This window comes from Lissotriton helveticus, chromosome 7, assembly GCF_964261635.1.
Source record: "Lissotriton helveticus chromosome 7, aLisHel1.1, whole genome shotgun sequence".
Classification (NCBI taxonomy): Eukaryota; Metazoa; Chordata; class Amphibia; order Caudata; family Salamandridae; genus Lissotriton; species Lissotriton helveticus.
The window spans coordinates 1,900,586,115-1,900,603,328 of record NC_136068.1 but is presented as its reverse complement, the minus strand read 5'-3'; the positions used below and the strand labels follow the sequence as shown (position 1 = coordinate 1,900,603,328).

The following is a 17,214-nucleotide window of genomic DNA, read 5'->3' as shown; positions in this document are numbered from 1 at the left end:
AGTGTGTCACGTGAACTGGGATTGGTTTATGTTTCCATTGATCCTCCATCTTCTGACGTGGTCTTTAGAGATATGTGGAACTTGTCGACTCATTTATTCAGTGCACATTCTAACTGATTCCTGTTATTTGATGGATGTGGGTTCACCCTGCTTACCATGGTTTCCACCATCGATTTCGGTCTTTTTAAATCTAGCCTTTCATGTGATCAGTACTAGTGTACAACGTTATGTATTGTTGTAAAGCATGTCAACAAAAACAATGTAGAAACCTCATCCAATAAACCAAAAACATCTTACTAGTAGGAGAAGTTCGAATCCGGTATTTGTATTCACAGCTTTAAGCAGAAGAGATCATTGAATCCGTGCTTGGACTTTAGAGGACCGACCCAGCTTAGAAATATATTGATACTTGGAATGGCTGCAACTGAAGCACCTGCACTACTCACAAAAGGCTGGAGGAGGACAGGAGAGTGGAATAAACACAAACAAGAAAAAAAAGATCATATTCATGGAAGAATCATGTTTATTCCACAGTAGTGCACATGGTATAGGGAGATTGTCATTGTTAAGCACTGCCAAGAACATGAGGACCCTGGGTAACATTCAAGGGTAAGGCATGCAGGTAGATTCACGCTCACGTTTTCGCATTACATTTTTTTATTTCCGTGCTATCATTACATTCTATTTTATGTGTAATATTCACAGAGCTCAGGTAGCGCAAGACGCTGAACTGTGGACAAGAGCAGCGAAGGCGTAAGATTATGAAGCCATGTCTGAGCCTCTCAAGCATTAACATAAAATGTTTACTCAGCCAAAGTGATGGGACAAGCTTCCAAAGAAGTGAATACAGACAAGGAAGAACCACTTCTCTGCCAATGTAAGCAAGGGACCCACAAAGTGCAATGGCAGGATTAATGTAACTAAGAGGACAATAAAAAAGTAATTTAATCTTCCAGCATGAAGGCGTCGAGCCATAAACTCCCCAGTGGAGAAGGCACAGAACATTTTAAGTGCCAATGAGACCAGGTAGACTCACAGCAAGAACTCACAAGGGAAAGATCTGCAGGCAATGTGAATATGTCACTCATATGCATCCTGACAGACCTGCAGCTAACGCTCTAGACATGTAAGAAATCCAAGATTTAGTGCATGGTCAAAGCTAGTCAGGAGCCTACAATCCCTGGGGTGGACAAATGAAATTCTACCATGTGGAATAGATCTTTCAAAGTAATGTCAACTGAAAAACTGCAGGATAAAGACACTGCTATAAAGGGATGCATTGACTTACATCAGTTTTTACTTGAAAGGTCGTGCAAGAAGGGCTTGGGTGAATAATTGTGTCACCAGCATGCTAAATTGAATCGTTTCCTGCTAAAAGACCATCTTAACCCGCACATATAATTCTGCCATGTTAGCGTTCTTTTCCCTCCGCTATCAATACCCTGAAGGTATACAGGCTTCCATCATTAATTGCAAAACAGGTCGAGGTTTCAGCAATTGCGTCAACGCTCAAAATTGCTTCCAAGGTGAGAGCGTCCCATGGTACACACAAAGCTTCGAGAGGAACCACACTCGGACAGGTAGATAGTGCTCGCGTTTACATAGGCGCAGTCCCCAGAATCCTGCAGGGTGAATCTGAAGGAAGAAAAAACAAGGGCCTCGTGAATTGAGGAATAACAGAATTTGATACAGTCACTAAAGCGAAGGATGAAGAGCATTGGGAAAACCCAAACCAAGTGACAACACCATTGACCACATACATGCTTTTCCCATTTCAATCCACAATGTGTAGGAGAAAACACAGCAACATGCCATTTGGAAAATTGTATCTCCATCAATCTAATAATAAAAATATATAGAACTTATTTTAAATTCTTTAGTTGAATATTTTACTAGTTTGTAACTAAGAAGGTTATGTAGCAATAAGCAATACTGCTATGCTGGTCTTATGTAAAACCTTGGCGTCTTTAGACTTATAATACCAAAATAGCAGAGGGAGAAGAAAGGGAAATGCATTTGGGGTTTCTGTGAAATTCTATCAGAACATCATAAGCTTAAGTTTGTAGATTTATATAGCACAGTTCATCACCCATGAGGGTATCCAGGCGCTGTCTATGGGCACGGGAAGATTAAGTGGTTTTTCCCAGAATCCCAGAATGTTGCACCGACGCAGAGACTTGAACCCGGGTCCCCAGCTCCTGAGTCAGCAGCTCTGGCCGCTGCGCCACAACCTCTCCCTCCACCAAGATCCAGCATCATTCACTAGATCTACCCATCAGAAATTCAGACCCAGACCAAATTAAAAGCAACAGTTTCTGTGTTTTTAAAATATATATATAGCAATTCATACCACTGATGAGGTTCTGAAGGACACTGCAGATAGGCAGAAGGCTGCTTAATGGCAGCGCTATGGAAGAGTATATGTCGGTTAAGTCGCATGTATGGTTAATTTTTGATGTTATGGTTGAGAACCAGTGTTGTGCTCCAATTGCGTTTTAAAGAAGTGCGTACGCAGGAATTTGAACTGAAAAGAATAAAAAGCTTAGCATTTTGTGCGCGAGTACAGCTGCGCCTATGCATGGTGTACGAGGAAAGTGTGACAAGATGCAGTCATGGAGACAAGTGGATACTTATCAACTATGGGATGGTTTGTATCTTACAGTTTAATCTATACTGAATCGGGATATGAAGATGGCGTTCCCTTGAGAAGCACATTCTTGCTTCAAATGTATACATGTGCTGAATCCACTCAAGACCCACAGGGGAGCACACCACAGGACCTGGCATAATAGACCCAGCCACAGGTTATGTTGGAGGATATCAGGGCGTAGTGGCAAAGGAAGGGTAGGGGGCCATTCATATGAATGGGCATTATATAGAGATCTGTGGTACATGGTTTGAAGTGTGTAAACAAGTGTGGTGCAGTAGAAAGCCAAGACAATGGGCAAAATGGAAGTAGCCATGGTGCATGGTCTGAATGGTCAGGGAGCAGCAGTGATTGAGCATTATATATTGTATGTTTTGAGAATTCCACCCAGAAGTAACAAGGGATGAACTCATAGTAATGTTCAATATATAGACGCACAGGAGCAACCTACAGAGATGAGCTCTGTACAACCAGCCAGCAACCTACAGAGATGAGCTCTGTACAACCAGCCAGAGTATGTAGTCGGTAATGTATACCGAGGGATCAAGGAGCAACCCATTGGATAGACATTATACAGCCCCACACTATATGGGCAGTGAGGTCTATGCTAAAGTGGCAGAGAAACAACCCATAGGGATGGGCATTTTATAACCAGCCAGTGTTTGCTGCTTATGGAGTCCAGGCGTGAGTGTAACCTGCCTGATATAATACATTAGCAAAATATCTTGCTGTAATTATATCCCCCAAAAAATATGTGTCTTCACATTTATATATTTATGTTTTTATTAAATTGTATAATATGATTATTTAATCAGAAAATTTTACTATATGCTTAACACATTTTTTATGTATTTATTGTATGACGATGCATACAGTTATTATAATATATGTATTTGTTCTTATAAATTTCAATAAAAAATTGAAACACAAAAAAAATATTTCAATCATGAAGCAATAGACTGGTTTAGTTACAAAATCTTTAATGTTTAATATAAATAATTATCAAATAGAAAAAAGAAATATAAACATGGTGTCTAAAAAAAAAAACATTTTCATAAATACAACAAATTAACATTTTTGCTCTGAGAACCTCCAAGAAATGTCACCCCCTCCACAACCACTCATACTCATAGTCAAAACTGCATACATATCCTTTACACCATATACATCCTTCCTCCACCAGCATACAGATATCAATAAAACTAAAATACAAGAAAACAATAACAATTAAAGTATAGTAAGGACCAGAGTAGAGCTGCCTCCACTTGCCCTGGGAATACTTTTCAAAATGAGTACATCTTAAATAGCATTAGTGTGTGTCCTAATCCTTACTATATAATTAAATTCTTAGAAAGTATTCTAATCAATTTATTTGAATGGGATTACATTGATCGAATATTCTGGTCCTGGCGTTTCAGTTCTTAGTATGCGCCAAAGCACGTTTCGGTGAAGACCATAATCCTAGTCGTGCCTTCCTCGGCCCACATATATATTACAAACCAAAACTGAAAAAACTGAACACTGAAAAAATACTAGGAACCCTACAAAGCAAGCGTCACAAGTCGCTCAAACAAACAAGCATTAGTAAATGCATTAGGTGCCACCTATGTGATTAATAACCTGTTGTGTGTTGTAAATTGGAGCTTGCTTAGTAGCACAATATAAGTTACAGAAAGTCTGTTAAAGTGTTATGACTTGTTCATGTACAAAAAGGCAATATATTATGCTGTTACTACTGGTATAGTGCGAGTAGAAAATAGCAACATTTTGAAAAAGGAAATGAATGAGGGAAATAGTAGAATTAATTGAAGAAATAGCAATATTATGTGTTTAGAGGAGTTCTGGCAACTTTTCGGCCCTGTGCCACTGCACCTTCTGCACCATTCAAATCATGACCCTGTTCTCTGGAAGGTAACTGCACTTGCGACTGCCTGTTTAGTAAAATATAGCAATTTTAGGCGTTTAGAGGGGTGCCTAGAGCTTTTGTTCCTGGTGTCACGGCACCTGCTACACTAATGAAATCATGACCACGTTGTCTGCAAGGTAACTGCACTTGCGCCTGCTAGTTTAGTTTAACATGATAGCAATAATCTAGGTTCAGTGGGGTCCTAGAACTTTTCGCCCCGGTGCCACTATACCCGAGGCACCATTCAAATCTAGTCCCTTTTAACTGCAAGGTGACTGCAATTGCGTCTTCCTCTTAAATAGTCAAATACAGCAAAATGATGTGTTTAGAGGAATTCTGACAACTGTTGGGCCTGGTGCTACTGCACCTACTGCATCATTCAAATCATGACACTTGTCTGCAAGGTAAGCGCATTTGTGGCTGCATGTTTAGTAGTACAATATAGCATAACTATTGTATATTAACTTTATTTTCAACGTGCAATGTTTATTACAACATTTAGAATTTGATCATAAAGACCAAATAGATTACATTGGAAAAAAAGCTATCCAATAATGCCTACAAAGTGCAAAGAAAGGTACTGAGGCATGAATAGGAAATGCCACACAAGTTCTAAGACCAAAGCATCTGCTTTACACAACTATATAATAAAAAACAAGCATTCCAGCATACTGTTAGAAGTTGCCTACCTTTTCCGTGGGAAGAGATCTTATCTTGACACTTTTTTAATATAGGGTGCACTAGATCTGAGCTTTAGAATAGAGCTACCACCTTCTTGAATAAAGTGGAACCTTTCTTCAGTGTTTGAATCTTTCAGGGAAGCACCACTCAGTAATTCACATCTGAATAAAATGTATTCCTCACTATCTCTAGCAGGATTCATCACTACCTGTTACATATGATCTCTAGGTAAGGGATGCGAGAAGCTTGGGTCACAGCCTGCCTGTACCTCGCAGTCAGGCTGGTGAGTTGACTCAAACCTGTACTTACCCAAGGCATTCACGTTAAACATATCACATCTGTCTGTTCAATGTAAGATGGGGATGCCACAATGAAGGTATTCACCTATTATTCTGGTATTCCAGAGGCAGCATCATTGCAAGATTCTTGAACATATAATTATTAATGAATGCCTCCTTGACTCTACAAGAATAATTTTTTTCCAAATGAGTTTCATTAAATTTCCAACCACTGCATTAGGAGAGTGGCACATGGTATCACGAATATAGCGCACAAGCATGTCTGGGGGTTAGTCCAAGGCGCGCAACACCCATTGGGCTCACGGGGCTTCACCCCCCCCCCGTCGTGTGTCAGCCCGGGCTGACACGTCTTCGCGGGCTGGCGAGCATCTAATTGCAGCCACACCAGAGTACTTAACAGGTCTTTAAAAGACCATTAATTGTAAATTAGGCTTTTGTTGTGTTCACCCATTCTTACAGCCACTCTGTCGGTGGTTGGAAGAATTAGCTCCCCCCCGAAATATTTTTTAGCCCCCCCCCCCCGAAATTTGGCTCTAGTTGCCCACCTGGTTAGTCCCATATTTACAGTAGCATATTCTCTGGGTGAGTATGGGGTAATATGGTATCCACTACATTTGCGCATGCGATAGCCAAATTGATATTGAGATGGGAATGTAAAAAGTCAGAAAGAAGATTGTAAAGATATAGAAAGGAGGGGAAGGACAATAAGGAACAGGCAGGATATCACCAGACGTTACTTAGTATGAGCGTAGTTAGACTTGGAGTTAGTATTGTGTCAGTCTATCGACTTAATGTAGAAAGATGAGCATTGTTGTGAGGGATATGGCCAAGTGCCAGTGTAGTTGAGGTGTTTATGGGGCTGTGGGATTACAATCATCTAGCTTTCTCCAAATTTTTCTGTTTGAGGGGGTCTTTAGGCAGAGAAATGTGTTAAGGGGATTGTTGGCATTTCTGATGAGTTGTGTCGAAGTCCATCTGGTGTGTATTGATAATTGATTAAGGTTTTTTCACTTGGATAGGAAGGATTTGAGGCAGATTGTGATAAGGATGTCAAAAAGCGAAATGTCACTCTGTTGAAGGGTGTGCGTGAACAGTGGGGGTTGTATGGGACATCAGGTGCCCACTTAATGTTTAGTATTTTGTGAATAGGTTAGCTGATGTCAGTCCTGAAATATTTGATCATATGCTATTCCAGAATCATATGTTAAAGGTCACCTACACTGTCTTTAAACATCCAGCATAGATCGGAGTGAGTTAAGCCTAGCTAATGGAGTTTTGCAGGAGTAAAGTGTGACATATGAGCTGTCCAGAATCTACATTGTACCAGTGAGGAGGGCTACCTTGTTTTTTGTCAGGTTGATCATGTTTCGGCCCAGTTGGGGGAGAGGCCCAATTGTGTGGAATAACCGGTTAAATTTCTCTTGTACCCGGGGAGTGTTAATGGCCTCAAGGTTTTAGGTGTGAGCAATGAGTACATTTTGCATGCTACATTTCTGCTAGAGAGAAGTTTATATAGAGTAGATCATATGTCCAATTCGCGATGAGATCTGAGTTTAGATATTAGGGCTTTGATCAGTAAAAATGTGTAAAAGTCCAGGTCGAGAGGCGTTTCGGTAGTCGAAACTTCTTAAGTGCTATCCTATGACTTTTAGAGGACATTAAAAAGTCACTTATAATGTTGTCCAGCTTTTTAAAAAACTCAGCAAAGAGAGGCATGGGAGACATGCTTATGAGGAAGTCGATCAAAGGAGAGATCATGATTTTGGTGGTCTCTAAGCGTTCCCACCATGTGATGTGTTCGGGGAACCATCAGTCTAACAGATCATTGATGTGTAGGAGTGTTTTATTTTCATTATATCTTATGGATGGGATCAAATAAGTTTTGAGCCTTAATACCCAAGTATTTAATTTTTTCCCCCTCCCATTTCAATCCTGTATCGCTGGATCAATTAGTAGAACGCTTGGAGCCTGATCTAAACACTTCTTCTCACCTGCTCGCTCTGTTGGAGCATTGCCGGCAACTACATTACAACTTGCCGCTCCCGCTGCGCGGGAGCCGCTGCGTGCTGCCTTGCCCCTACCTAACTGGAAACAAACATCGTCCAGCTGCCGCGGTGCTGAGAGGCTGCAGGGGTGGAGCGCTGCAGGGACTCACTGTTCCAGGAGTCCCTGCGAGACCTGACGACACCCGGTCTGCGCCCCCTGCCTGCCCCACCCACGGCCGCCCTCACAAGTATAAATACAATCTAAAGACCGTCTAGCGGGACGCCGGGCGAAGCCCGGGCAAAGGGCGGGCCGTCTGTGGCCATCCGGGGACGTACAAGGACGGGACGGGCCACCCCATTAACATTTATATCTATACATTTTATGTACTGGGGAACTGTGTGACAAGTAATATATCCGATTACCAGTGTGGTAAGTGGAATAAGAAGGACTCTGTGACTAAGGCAAAGGGACACGGAGAATCGCGTTGAAGTCTCAATAATAAACGCATAAAATCCACTGGAGAAAGCACTATTGTCTATAACTATCAGACCTATTCCAGGAAAGCGTAATGGGATTTAAAAAATTAAGATCTCGTACAATATTTATGAAGCGAATGGGCACTGAGGAAGCAGTCAGGAAATCTTCTACTAAAGCAGTAAAACAAGGCCGGATAATAGGGACCCCGGCAATTAGTAATAATTTTTCTGCCTTATCATCAAAAAGGAAATCATCTGCCTATATCACGGAAACGGAAAAAAATCTGGATCCTACTGAAAATAAGGAGGGAAAAATGCTTTATTCATTGAACCAACAATCCATTGATAATTTAAGCGAGCTTGATCTTGAACCTAACCAAAAGATAATTTGCTCATCACAGGAATTACAATCCCTGGAGCATGACGCGATTCACTTAACATCTTCAACTCCACTAAAAAGGTTAAGGAGTCCAGATTGTATTGAATACTCTCACGGATTCAACATGAAGTTAGTGGACAATAATTCAGAAGTACAGTTAAACCTAGACAAATTACCAAACAATTCTGTGAAAAAAACACCAGAACAAGAACTTGTACTCGACTCCTCATTGGACCCTTTCTTTCCTAAAAACATCAATGAAACAAACTCTGAAAATCCAATCCAATATCAAAGGCTCTTTTCTCCCTACAGGAAATCTTGGAATCAGTCCTTTCTTTTCTAGGACATATCCTGGAAAATTCGGATCAAACCTTAGACGTACAAATTGGTATACTAACGTTTTTAGTGGAGGAGAAAAAGAAAAAAGAATCCGCTGAAGTAATGAAAAAACAACAAATATCTGAAATAACGCAATTGCAAAAAAGTAACCCAATTAAAATCAACAAAAGTATACAGATACAAACAAAATGTGACGCTAGTACTCAAACATCAAAAATAGAAAAAATAGGAAAACAAATAAAGCAAAATCTGGAAAGCCATAAGGATACTGCCATATTCTCCCTAAAAAAACTCTTCAGAGAAGATCCCCTAAAAACTGTTAAACAGTATTCTATTTTTGAAAACTCCACCAAAAAGACGGACTCGCAAAAAATTGTTCGTGATAAGGATGACCAAGAAAGCAGCACTAAACACAAACCTGATACTGACCAAGGAGAAACAATATCTAAGAATATAGAAATCCAAGAAGTAGGAAGAAAAAAAAGGAGAAGAAAGCCGATAAGAAGAATTAATAAAACGAAAACGCGTAAGCTCAAATTTCAAAAATCTATTTCACCTCGAAAAATCTGCGAGAGGCAAGAAAAAATTCCAAACCTTAATACAGACAAAAAAGAGGCAACCAGCGACAGAAAAACTACACAGAAAGTTCAATTATTGAATCCAAGAGCCGATGAATACTTACCGTCCATACTATTCTCAGAAATAGGGCATAGAAATAGAAGAACAGGAGAAGATGACGATAAGAAATTCTTATGTGAGGATGTGAAATCGTCCAAACTTTTACAATTTGAAGAACTTTTTCCAATCGATAACGTACCACTCAATCGAGGAAGGATAATCAATCTTCTCCAACAAATACTACCTTTACAATCTTTGACCAGCAAAGAAATAGATCTGGTAATTTTCCCCAAAAAAGAAAATAACAAAATAGCAATGGTATCATTTTGGTCAACAGTTCTACCCGGGATTATTCTCAGCGAAAAGGAGATACTTCATAAATGCGGCTATGATGTAATTGAAATATCTGAACCGGAAGAAAACAAACCTAATAAAAGGTTCAATGGCCCTCTTGGGCCAAATCTGAGCATGCAATCTAAGAATTATCACAAAAATACTCTTGTCGCAGAAGATTCAAGATCGATTTATTCAGGGAAGGATACCCTGAAAATCCTCATGAACAATGGTGAAAGGGTAGTCTGGTGCAAAGACTCAGAAGTAAAAGAGGACAAAAAAACTATAAAGTCTTGGGCTTGGGTTTCGGAGACATTAAACAGTAACAAAATCATTAACGGCCAAAAACCTACTGTTTAACAAAGGCTTGAAGATTACCTCGTGGAATATGGCTGGAAAAACTAACAATAAAATGATTGAAGCTACCATAAATCAACCTGATATCTTGATTCTTCAGGAAACCTGGGCAACAAAATCTTTCTTCCATAAAGGCTACTACGTTTACGATATTCCTGCTAAAGCAACTAATCGGGGCCACGCAAAGGGTGGTCTGGCAATTCTACTCAGGGAGGAATACTTGTGGGACCAAAAGATCGTTGTGACCAATTCTGAGAATGTTCAATGCATTAAGGTATCATTAAAAACACACATCTCGGCCCCGCGAAAGGCAATCCTGCTCTTTAATGTATATGCCCCACCTGGCACAAACCAAGACGCACTATTTGCGGATATTATGGAAAGAATCTCTCAGTTAATAGAAGATCGATCGCACTTGTCATATATAATCATGGGCGATCTTAAAGGAAAAATCTCCAACTGTGAAATTAGGAAGTGGATAAACATATATAAAGAAGAATCACTAGAAATATCCTCTCCAAAATTTCCCAAGGGAATTAACTCGGATAAAAGAGGTAAAATGCTATTATCATTTCTTCCAAATCTAAATGGGACAATCTTGAACGGCAATGTAGAAGGAGATACACCGGCACAGTATACCAGACGAGGAAATGGCACCTTCTCAATTATCGACTACATAATCTGTGGCATGGAACTACTGGAGACAGTTACGTATCTGCATTCCAACTTCATCGATGAGAGCGATCACGCACTATTACATCTATCCACTCAATGGATGGCCAATCATTCCTCTACAAGCCAGATTATATTTTATAATAGCACTATCCTGATAAAGGCAGAACAAAGGCGGATATTTTGGACTTCATCAACCCTGGTCAATATAACCACTCTGATTACAAACACCCAACTTCTAATAAAAACATATTCAGATGACCCAATAATAAACTTTGAACACATAGTCAACAAACTTAAATGTGCTCTTCTAGATAAGTTACAACAGGTCTCGTCAGTAAATAATAATAAGAACAATAAAAATAAAAACCGGAATACACCTACTGCTAAAACACTCAATAAGAGCACAATACTTGAATTATTCTCCATCAATTCAGGCAGAAATTAACAAACTAAAAAACCAATTAAGAAGAGAGAAGCACAGCCACAAAAGAACGCTGCAAGACCGTAATTGGGTTGATATCCAAATAGCCGCTAAAAAATACAATCAGAGAGAATATTGGTCTCTAATTGCTAAAATAACTGGAACAAAAAAGAAACTTCAAACGATTCCGGTCTCTCCTAATGACTGGGAAATTTATTTGAATGAACTCTATAAGGCAAATCCAACCAACCATGACGAAAAGGACGCCGACAACACCATGGAAAAGAATAATTCCCAGATTACACACACCACAGCATTCTCTATAGCAATGCATATTCGGAAAGCAAAAAGCACTGGTGCCTCTGGCCCTGACCAAATACCCATCAAGGTCCTGCAAGCAGACCCCAAGGAGTGGAGTCAGATGCTATCACCCCTCTTCAATGATATCTTTAAAACTAGGAGAATACCAAAGTCATGGCAAGGGAGCATCATTATCCCTATTTATAAAAAGGGAAACAAAAACATCGCAGGCAACTACCGCCAAATAGCATTGATGGATGCTACAGGGAAAATCTTTGCCGCTGAGGTACTAGATCGACTAAAAGACTGGGCTTTTTCGTCAGGTCTAATACCCAAGTTCCAAGCTGGTTTTAGACCTAACCATTCTGTTATTGACAATATCTCAACTCTCCAGACAATTCTTGACAAATATGTAGTGCGGAAAACTCAGTCTGTGTACGCAGTATTCATTGATTATTCTACTGCCTTCGATCGTGTCGACAGACCAACTCTATGGAACAAACTAAGGAGATTGGGAATACCAGAACAACTGTTGCAGATCATAATTAATCTCCATACTAATACATGGTGCAAAGTGCAAATGGGGTGTGAAAAAGGTTTGACTAAAACAATTAAAACTGCTAATGGACTTAAACAAGGGTGCCTTTTAGCTCCGATATTATTCTCATTATATCTCAGCGACTTACCATATCAATTACAACAAGGTTCAAGTCTGCCTCCAAAGATCGCTGCACAAAGTATACACGCCCTACTTTACGCTGACGACATTGTGATGCTGGATCTTACACCCTTTGGTTTACAAAAGCTACTACATATTTTACATAAATACTCAAAAGACAATTTCCTAATTCCTAATTTAACGAAAACAAAAGTTGTCACATTTTCTGGTAGGAATCAAAGTGCTAAGTATTGTTGGAGGCTCGGCGGAGAAAAAGTAGAAGAAGTTGATGAATACACCTATCTCGGAAGGATTTTTTCAAAGAATCTAAAAAATACAAAGCAGATAAATAATTTAATAAGGAAATCTGATCTACATGCTGGTGCCCTCTCAAGACTCTACTCTGCTACAGGGAATAGGCATTTCTCTTCACTGTTAAAAATATATAGAGCAAAAATCCCCCCTGTTTTATCTTACGCTACAGAGCACATCCCTATAAAACAATGGGCTTACATGGACCAAAAAGAAGGGAAAATCCTGAAAAAAATCTTGAAGGTCTCAGAATCCACACCGGTCCAAGCGCTAAGACTAGAATTCTCACTTACAAGTTCCTATGCTGTAGCCGTTGCTAAAGGTATTAGGTGGGCTCACAATCTGCTTCACGCAAAAAATGAAACATTACGTTCTCTGCTAAAAATCGAGACTTTTGAATTAGATGCTTCAAAGCAAACCTTCTTTAGGAATATGACTGTGGTATTCCAAATTGCCAAAATCAGTAAGGATATTTTGCTCACCTGGTCAAACTTACAACTGAAACATTTTTTAAAATGTTTTACTCCTAAACTGAGTTTCGAACTTGACTTCGCACATTGTAACAAACTATCTACTTACAAACGCTTCGTTGAATCATTGGAGTACAAGCAGGGACAGCCCTATATAGGGTTTTCCCTCACACACGGTGCAAGGAGGGCAATTACAATGTTGCGATTAGGAATCCTACCAGTGTTAACGTTTACATCAAGATGGTCACCTGGTGGATCCTCACTATGTACCCTTTGTCAAGGGGGTGAACAGAACATTGAGCATCTCCTATTTGCATGTCCTAGCCCTAACGTAGTAACAGCTCGGTCAAGATATCTAGAGCTCATATACCGCAAATGTAGAATCTCAACAGTAAAGGAACTATTATTGGTATGTAAACACCCACCAAATGAACTTGTATGTTATAATTTTTATAAATTTTTAAAATCTTTTTTAACACTGTATTAATTTGTAAGGAATTTTCCTTTGTAAATTGTTATTTAATATTTGTGGTCCTCAGTGGAGTACCGAAACAAATAAAACTTTTTGACTTTGACTTTGAATCCTGTATCGCTAATTGTTGAGCTGCTGCAATGGCAGTAGAGTAGGCAAATTTCTGTCTTATCTTTATAGAGGGTATATCCCCATCAAACTTACCTTCTAATCACTATGCAATCGTTTATAGCTCTTATATGTCCAATATATATGCTCAAGTATCTATGGACATGTTTCAACTCTATAATTTCATGTTGACAAGGATGCTTTTCAAAATAATCAGTGAAAACTGAAAACTTTTCTTGTATCAGATTTACATCAGAAGGGAACTCAGTTGGAAATACACAATTCCAGGATGTTTGACACTGAAGGAGTGCAGTTCCTATCCTTTATGCTCAATTAAACAACCAAGTATCCACTGAGAAAAAATAAAAGGGTGGAATCCAGAGAGAACAACATTCCTGAAAAGCTATAGTTGAGTAACTATTTATTCAACAGCAAAAGGTCCTCCCCTGATTTATCAACCCTGAATATATTTTGCAGTAGTATAGAACACACACAGAAAGTAGTTTATAGATACCCCAGGTCTTAGAAGGATAGCCCTGTTGTGCTGGGCCACTCGCACAATTCGATATCTGGGTTTTAATTTAACTTCCACATTGGCCTCCTGGACACAAGCTAGCTGGCCAGAATGTCACCGGTCCATAGTGGAGGACCTCCGGCACTGGTAACCAATGTACATCTCATGGCTGGGCCACATCAATGTCAGAAAATGAAAGTCCTTCCCAGGCCTTTTCCTATCCGTACCCATGCCCATCCCACCCACAATATGCTGCACCTACAACGCAACATCCCCTCCTACATCTGGAGTGGTAAACAACCCAGGCTCTCTAACTCCTTGAAGAAGCTTCTCAGAGACAGAGGTGGCTTAACTTGCCCAAACCTTCTCAAATACTACTGGGAGGCCCATTTATGCCATATCTCTGAGTGGGTTGTCCCCGAGAGCGACAAACACAGGCTCCACATGGACAGAGCAGTGGTGTGTCGCCCCTTATGGGATCTAGCTTGGCTCCCTAAGCATGCTAGGCCGAGGAGTGCTTGCATGGCTACCCCCACAAAGACAGTCCTAGCAAGATGGGACAAACTAGTCCTTAAGAGAGGCCTTACCACCTTTTCTTCTCCCAACACACCATTTGCCTGCAAACCGGATTTTACCCCGCCCTCTACCCTCACATATTCACTAGCTGGAAGGCCGGAGAGTGTAGAACCCTACGCAATCTCTTCGTGGGAGGCACTAAGCCCTTTAGTACCATTTCAAACCTGACTTCAAACTCCCCGAACTGACGTGATTGTAATATTGCCAGTTGAGTCACTGGGAACTTCACCACCCCCCCATGTTCAGTGGGTCACGAGGGCTCAAACCCACTTTGAGAAGCTGGTCGGGGCATATGATGGCTCCAGGGAACTGATATCTAGAACCTACCATGTGCTTCAGCATTCTACGCCTCCCCGCACACACCTATACGAAACACATTCGCAAACAGGCACTTTTGAGGGCATCTCTCAAAAGCAGTGGGAAACTTTTTGACGTGACATCCCTAGACGTACAGAAGCATACCCCAATGAGAGACAGCCTAAAAGCTCATGGTTCAGTGGTACTATACCCCAACACGCCTCCACACTATTTGTCATACATCTTTTGCCCTCTGCTGGTGGTCTTGCACCCTCATCACTACATAATGGAAAGAGATTTCGGGACACATCAAGGGCACAGCAGGAGTTCCACTTCTGGCCTCAAACACCACTGTTACACTGGGCATCCAACCTCTTACATTGAAGCGATGACACATACTGATTGGAGAATTAGCCACATATTGGGCGCTGCCAATCAACTGATAGCGCATGTCTGGAAAAAGCCCACAGCCCCCTCATTGCCCTATGGCTCACGCGCCTCGGGCACATTATGGCAATGGAGAAGCTATAACATGAACTGGCACACACAGATGCCAAATTCACATGGATTTGATGACCACTGTGCAAATATCTCTCTCCCCTGGAATACACATGCTTCACCCCATCCAAACTTAAAGCACTGCAGCTTTTTGACTAGCCGTCTTGTCAGCTGCTTTGAAAGCAAAAGTGACGCTCAACCCTTATCTGGTGACCCTCCTTCTCTGACCTTGCCCCCCCCCCACCACCATCACCTTTGGGACCCCCTCATGCGCCACTCTGTAACATTACGAAGGACTAGGGACTACCTGGGACGCATCCTGATCTTAGAGAGTTTGAAATGTTTGTTTCCTTGTTCATGGTTTTGTGGCATGTTTTCGTGCACGGGTCTTCCACGCGTAGGGTACCCTCCATCTCTATTGCCTACCAATGCGCTACAACAGCTGTACATTCTCATCTGTGCCAACACTCATATGTCACATCATTTCTGCACAATGGATGTCAGTTTGACTGCATTTCTTGTATTGTTTTTCATTTTTCAGGAAATTCTTTAATAAACAGAATACAAGCACACCCAGAAAAAGTAGTTTATTGCAGTTGCTTGAATCAGAGAGATTTCTGACACACATTTCCCAAAGCAGGATTAAGCCATCTCCTCTTGTGTGAAAACAATTCAGACTACCTTTATGGGCCTCAGGTTTATACTCAGATAATACCCTCAGTAACTACAGATGCCTCAAATCTGCTATGTCCTCAAAAGCTCGATTGATCAGATTGAAAAAAAGGTTGGCCCTTAAACAGCCAATTACCTGGTTGTATTTATTGGTCAGCTGTAAGAAAATCCCCAGAAGTGTATCCTACTGACATCTGTGAAGATTGAGTAAGTTTAGTGCCATATTCATTCAAGGTAACAAAGTCTGTAGTACGTAACAACTATTCTTTGATGTATATTTTTCTGATTTCCTTATCAAGAGACTTAGCAGCACTGTATTTAGATGCATCTTATCCCAAAAACAGATACCAAAATGACGTATGAATTAATAGATTGAACTGGAAGGTTTTCCCTTTCCTTTCCTTGCATGTCGGCACTGCCTGAATGGATGAAGGTATCAAAAAGACGGAGTTTTTGTGATCCATCTTCATCATCCCCGCAAAAGCGTTGATGATAAATCCACAGCCAGTATCACTTAAAAAAAATCCTACGGTTCAGATCTATGCAGCAGGTCTCAAATTCCGGTGCTCCCTTGTTTAGGATGTCCTACAGTTATATGTGATCACCAGGGCACTCCTTTCAAGTAAACTTAGAATCCTCAGACTCCCTTCAAAAATGTACATGTCTTATTTATCAGCGACTCCTCCTTGACTCTAATCCCAGGAAACTGGTCGAAACTACTCAATGTCGTCATCATCAAGGTGGTAAGAGTTAGCACTAAAAACTGCCCACTCTTCGCTTTCTGAAATTCTAAAAGATGCTTGCTTGACTCCATTTTTTTTGTTACTTAATACTTTTATAGATCTAGCATTTGCTACTGATTTTCCAAAATGTATACATGTACTATACTTATAGAGGCTTCTAGCCAGCCTTCTTTATCTAATGGTCTGCAGTAAGTATTTCCATTTTGCTCCAGCCAACCACAAAGCACGGTGTGGGCAGTGGGTCACGCCACTTCAGACACTGGATCCTTTCTGAGAAAGTGATGGCATTCAACGGAAGGACATATTAAGTAGTCGATTTCACTTTGAGGGACTTATGAGCCAATGTGCTTGCTTTTTTTCTGCAAAATGTTCTCTCAACATTACAAAAAACAACTGATGACGGCAATAGGCAAGCAGTCAATGGAAACTATTGATGAGCCTACTATGCTTTCTCAAATGGCATCAAAGAAGCTGGCC

General features: G+C 40.5%; 1 protein-coding gene across 1 annotated transcript in view; it reads right to left on the bottom strand.

The window, feature by feature from the left end:
• Positions 1-502: 502 nt before the first annotated feature.
• LOC144770867 (C-type lectin domain family 2 member L-like) overlaps positions 503-17,214 on the bottom strand; it is a 60,647-nt gene continuing 43,935 nt past the window's right edge. The window contains exon 5 of the mRNA XM_078655662.1: positions 503-1,635. Coding sequence (XP_078511788.1) covers positions 1,503-1,635 — 133 coding nt within the window. The 3' untranslated portion in view covers positions 503-1,502. The remainder of the gene's footprint in view (positions 1,636-17,214) is intronic.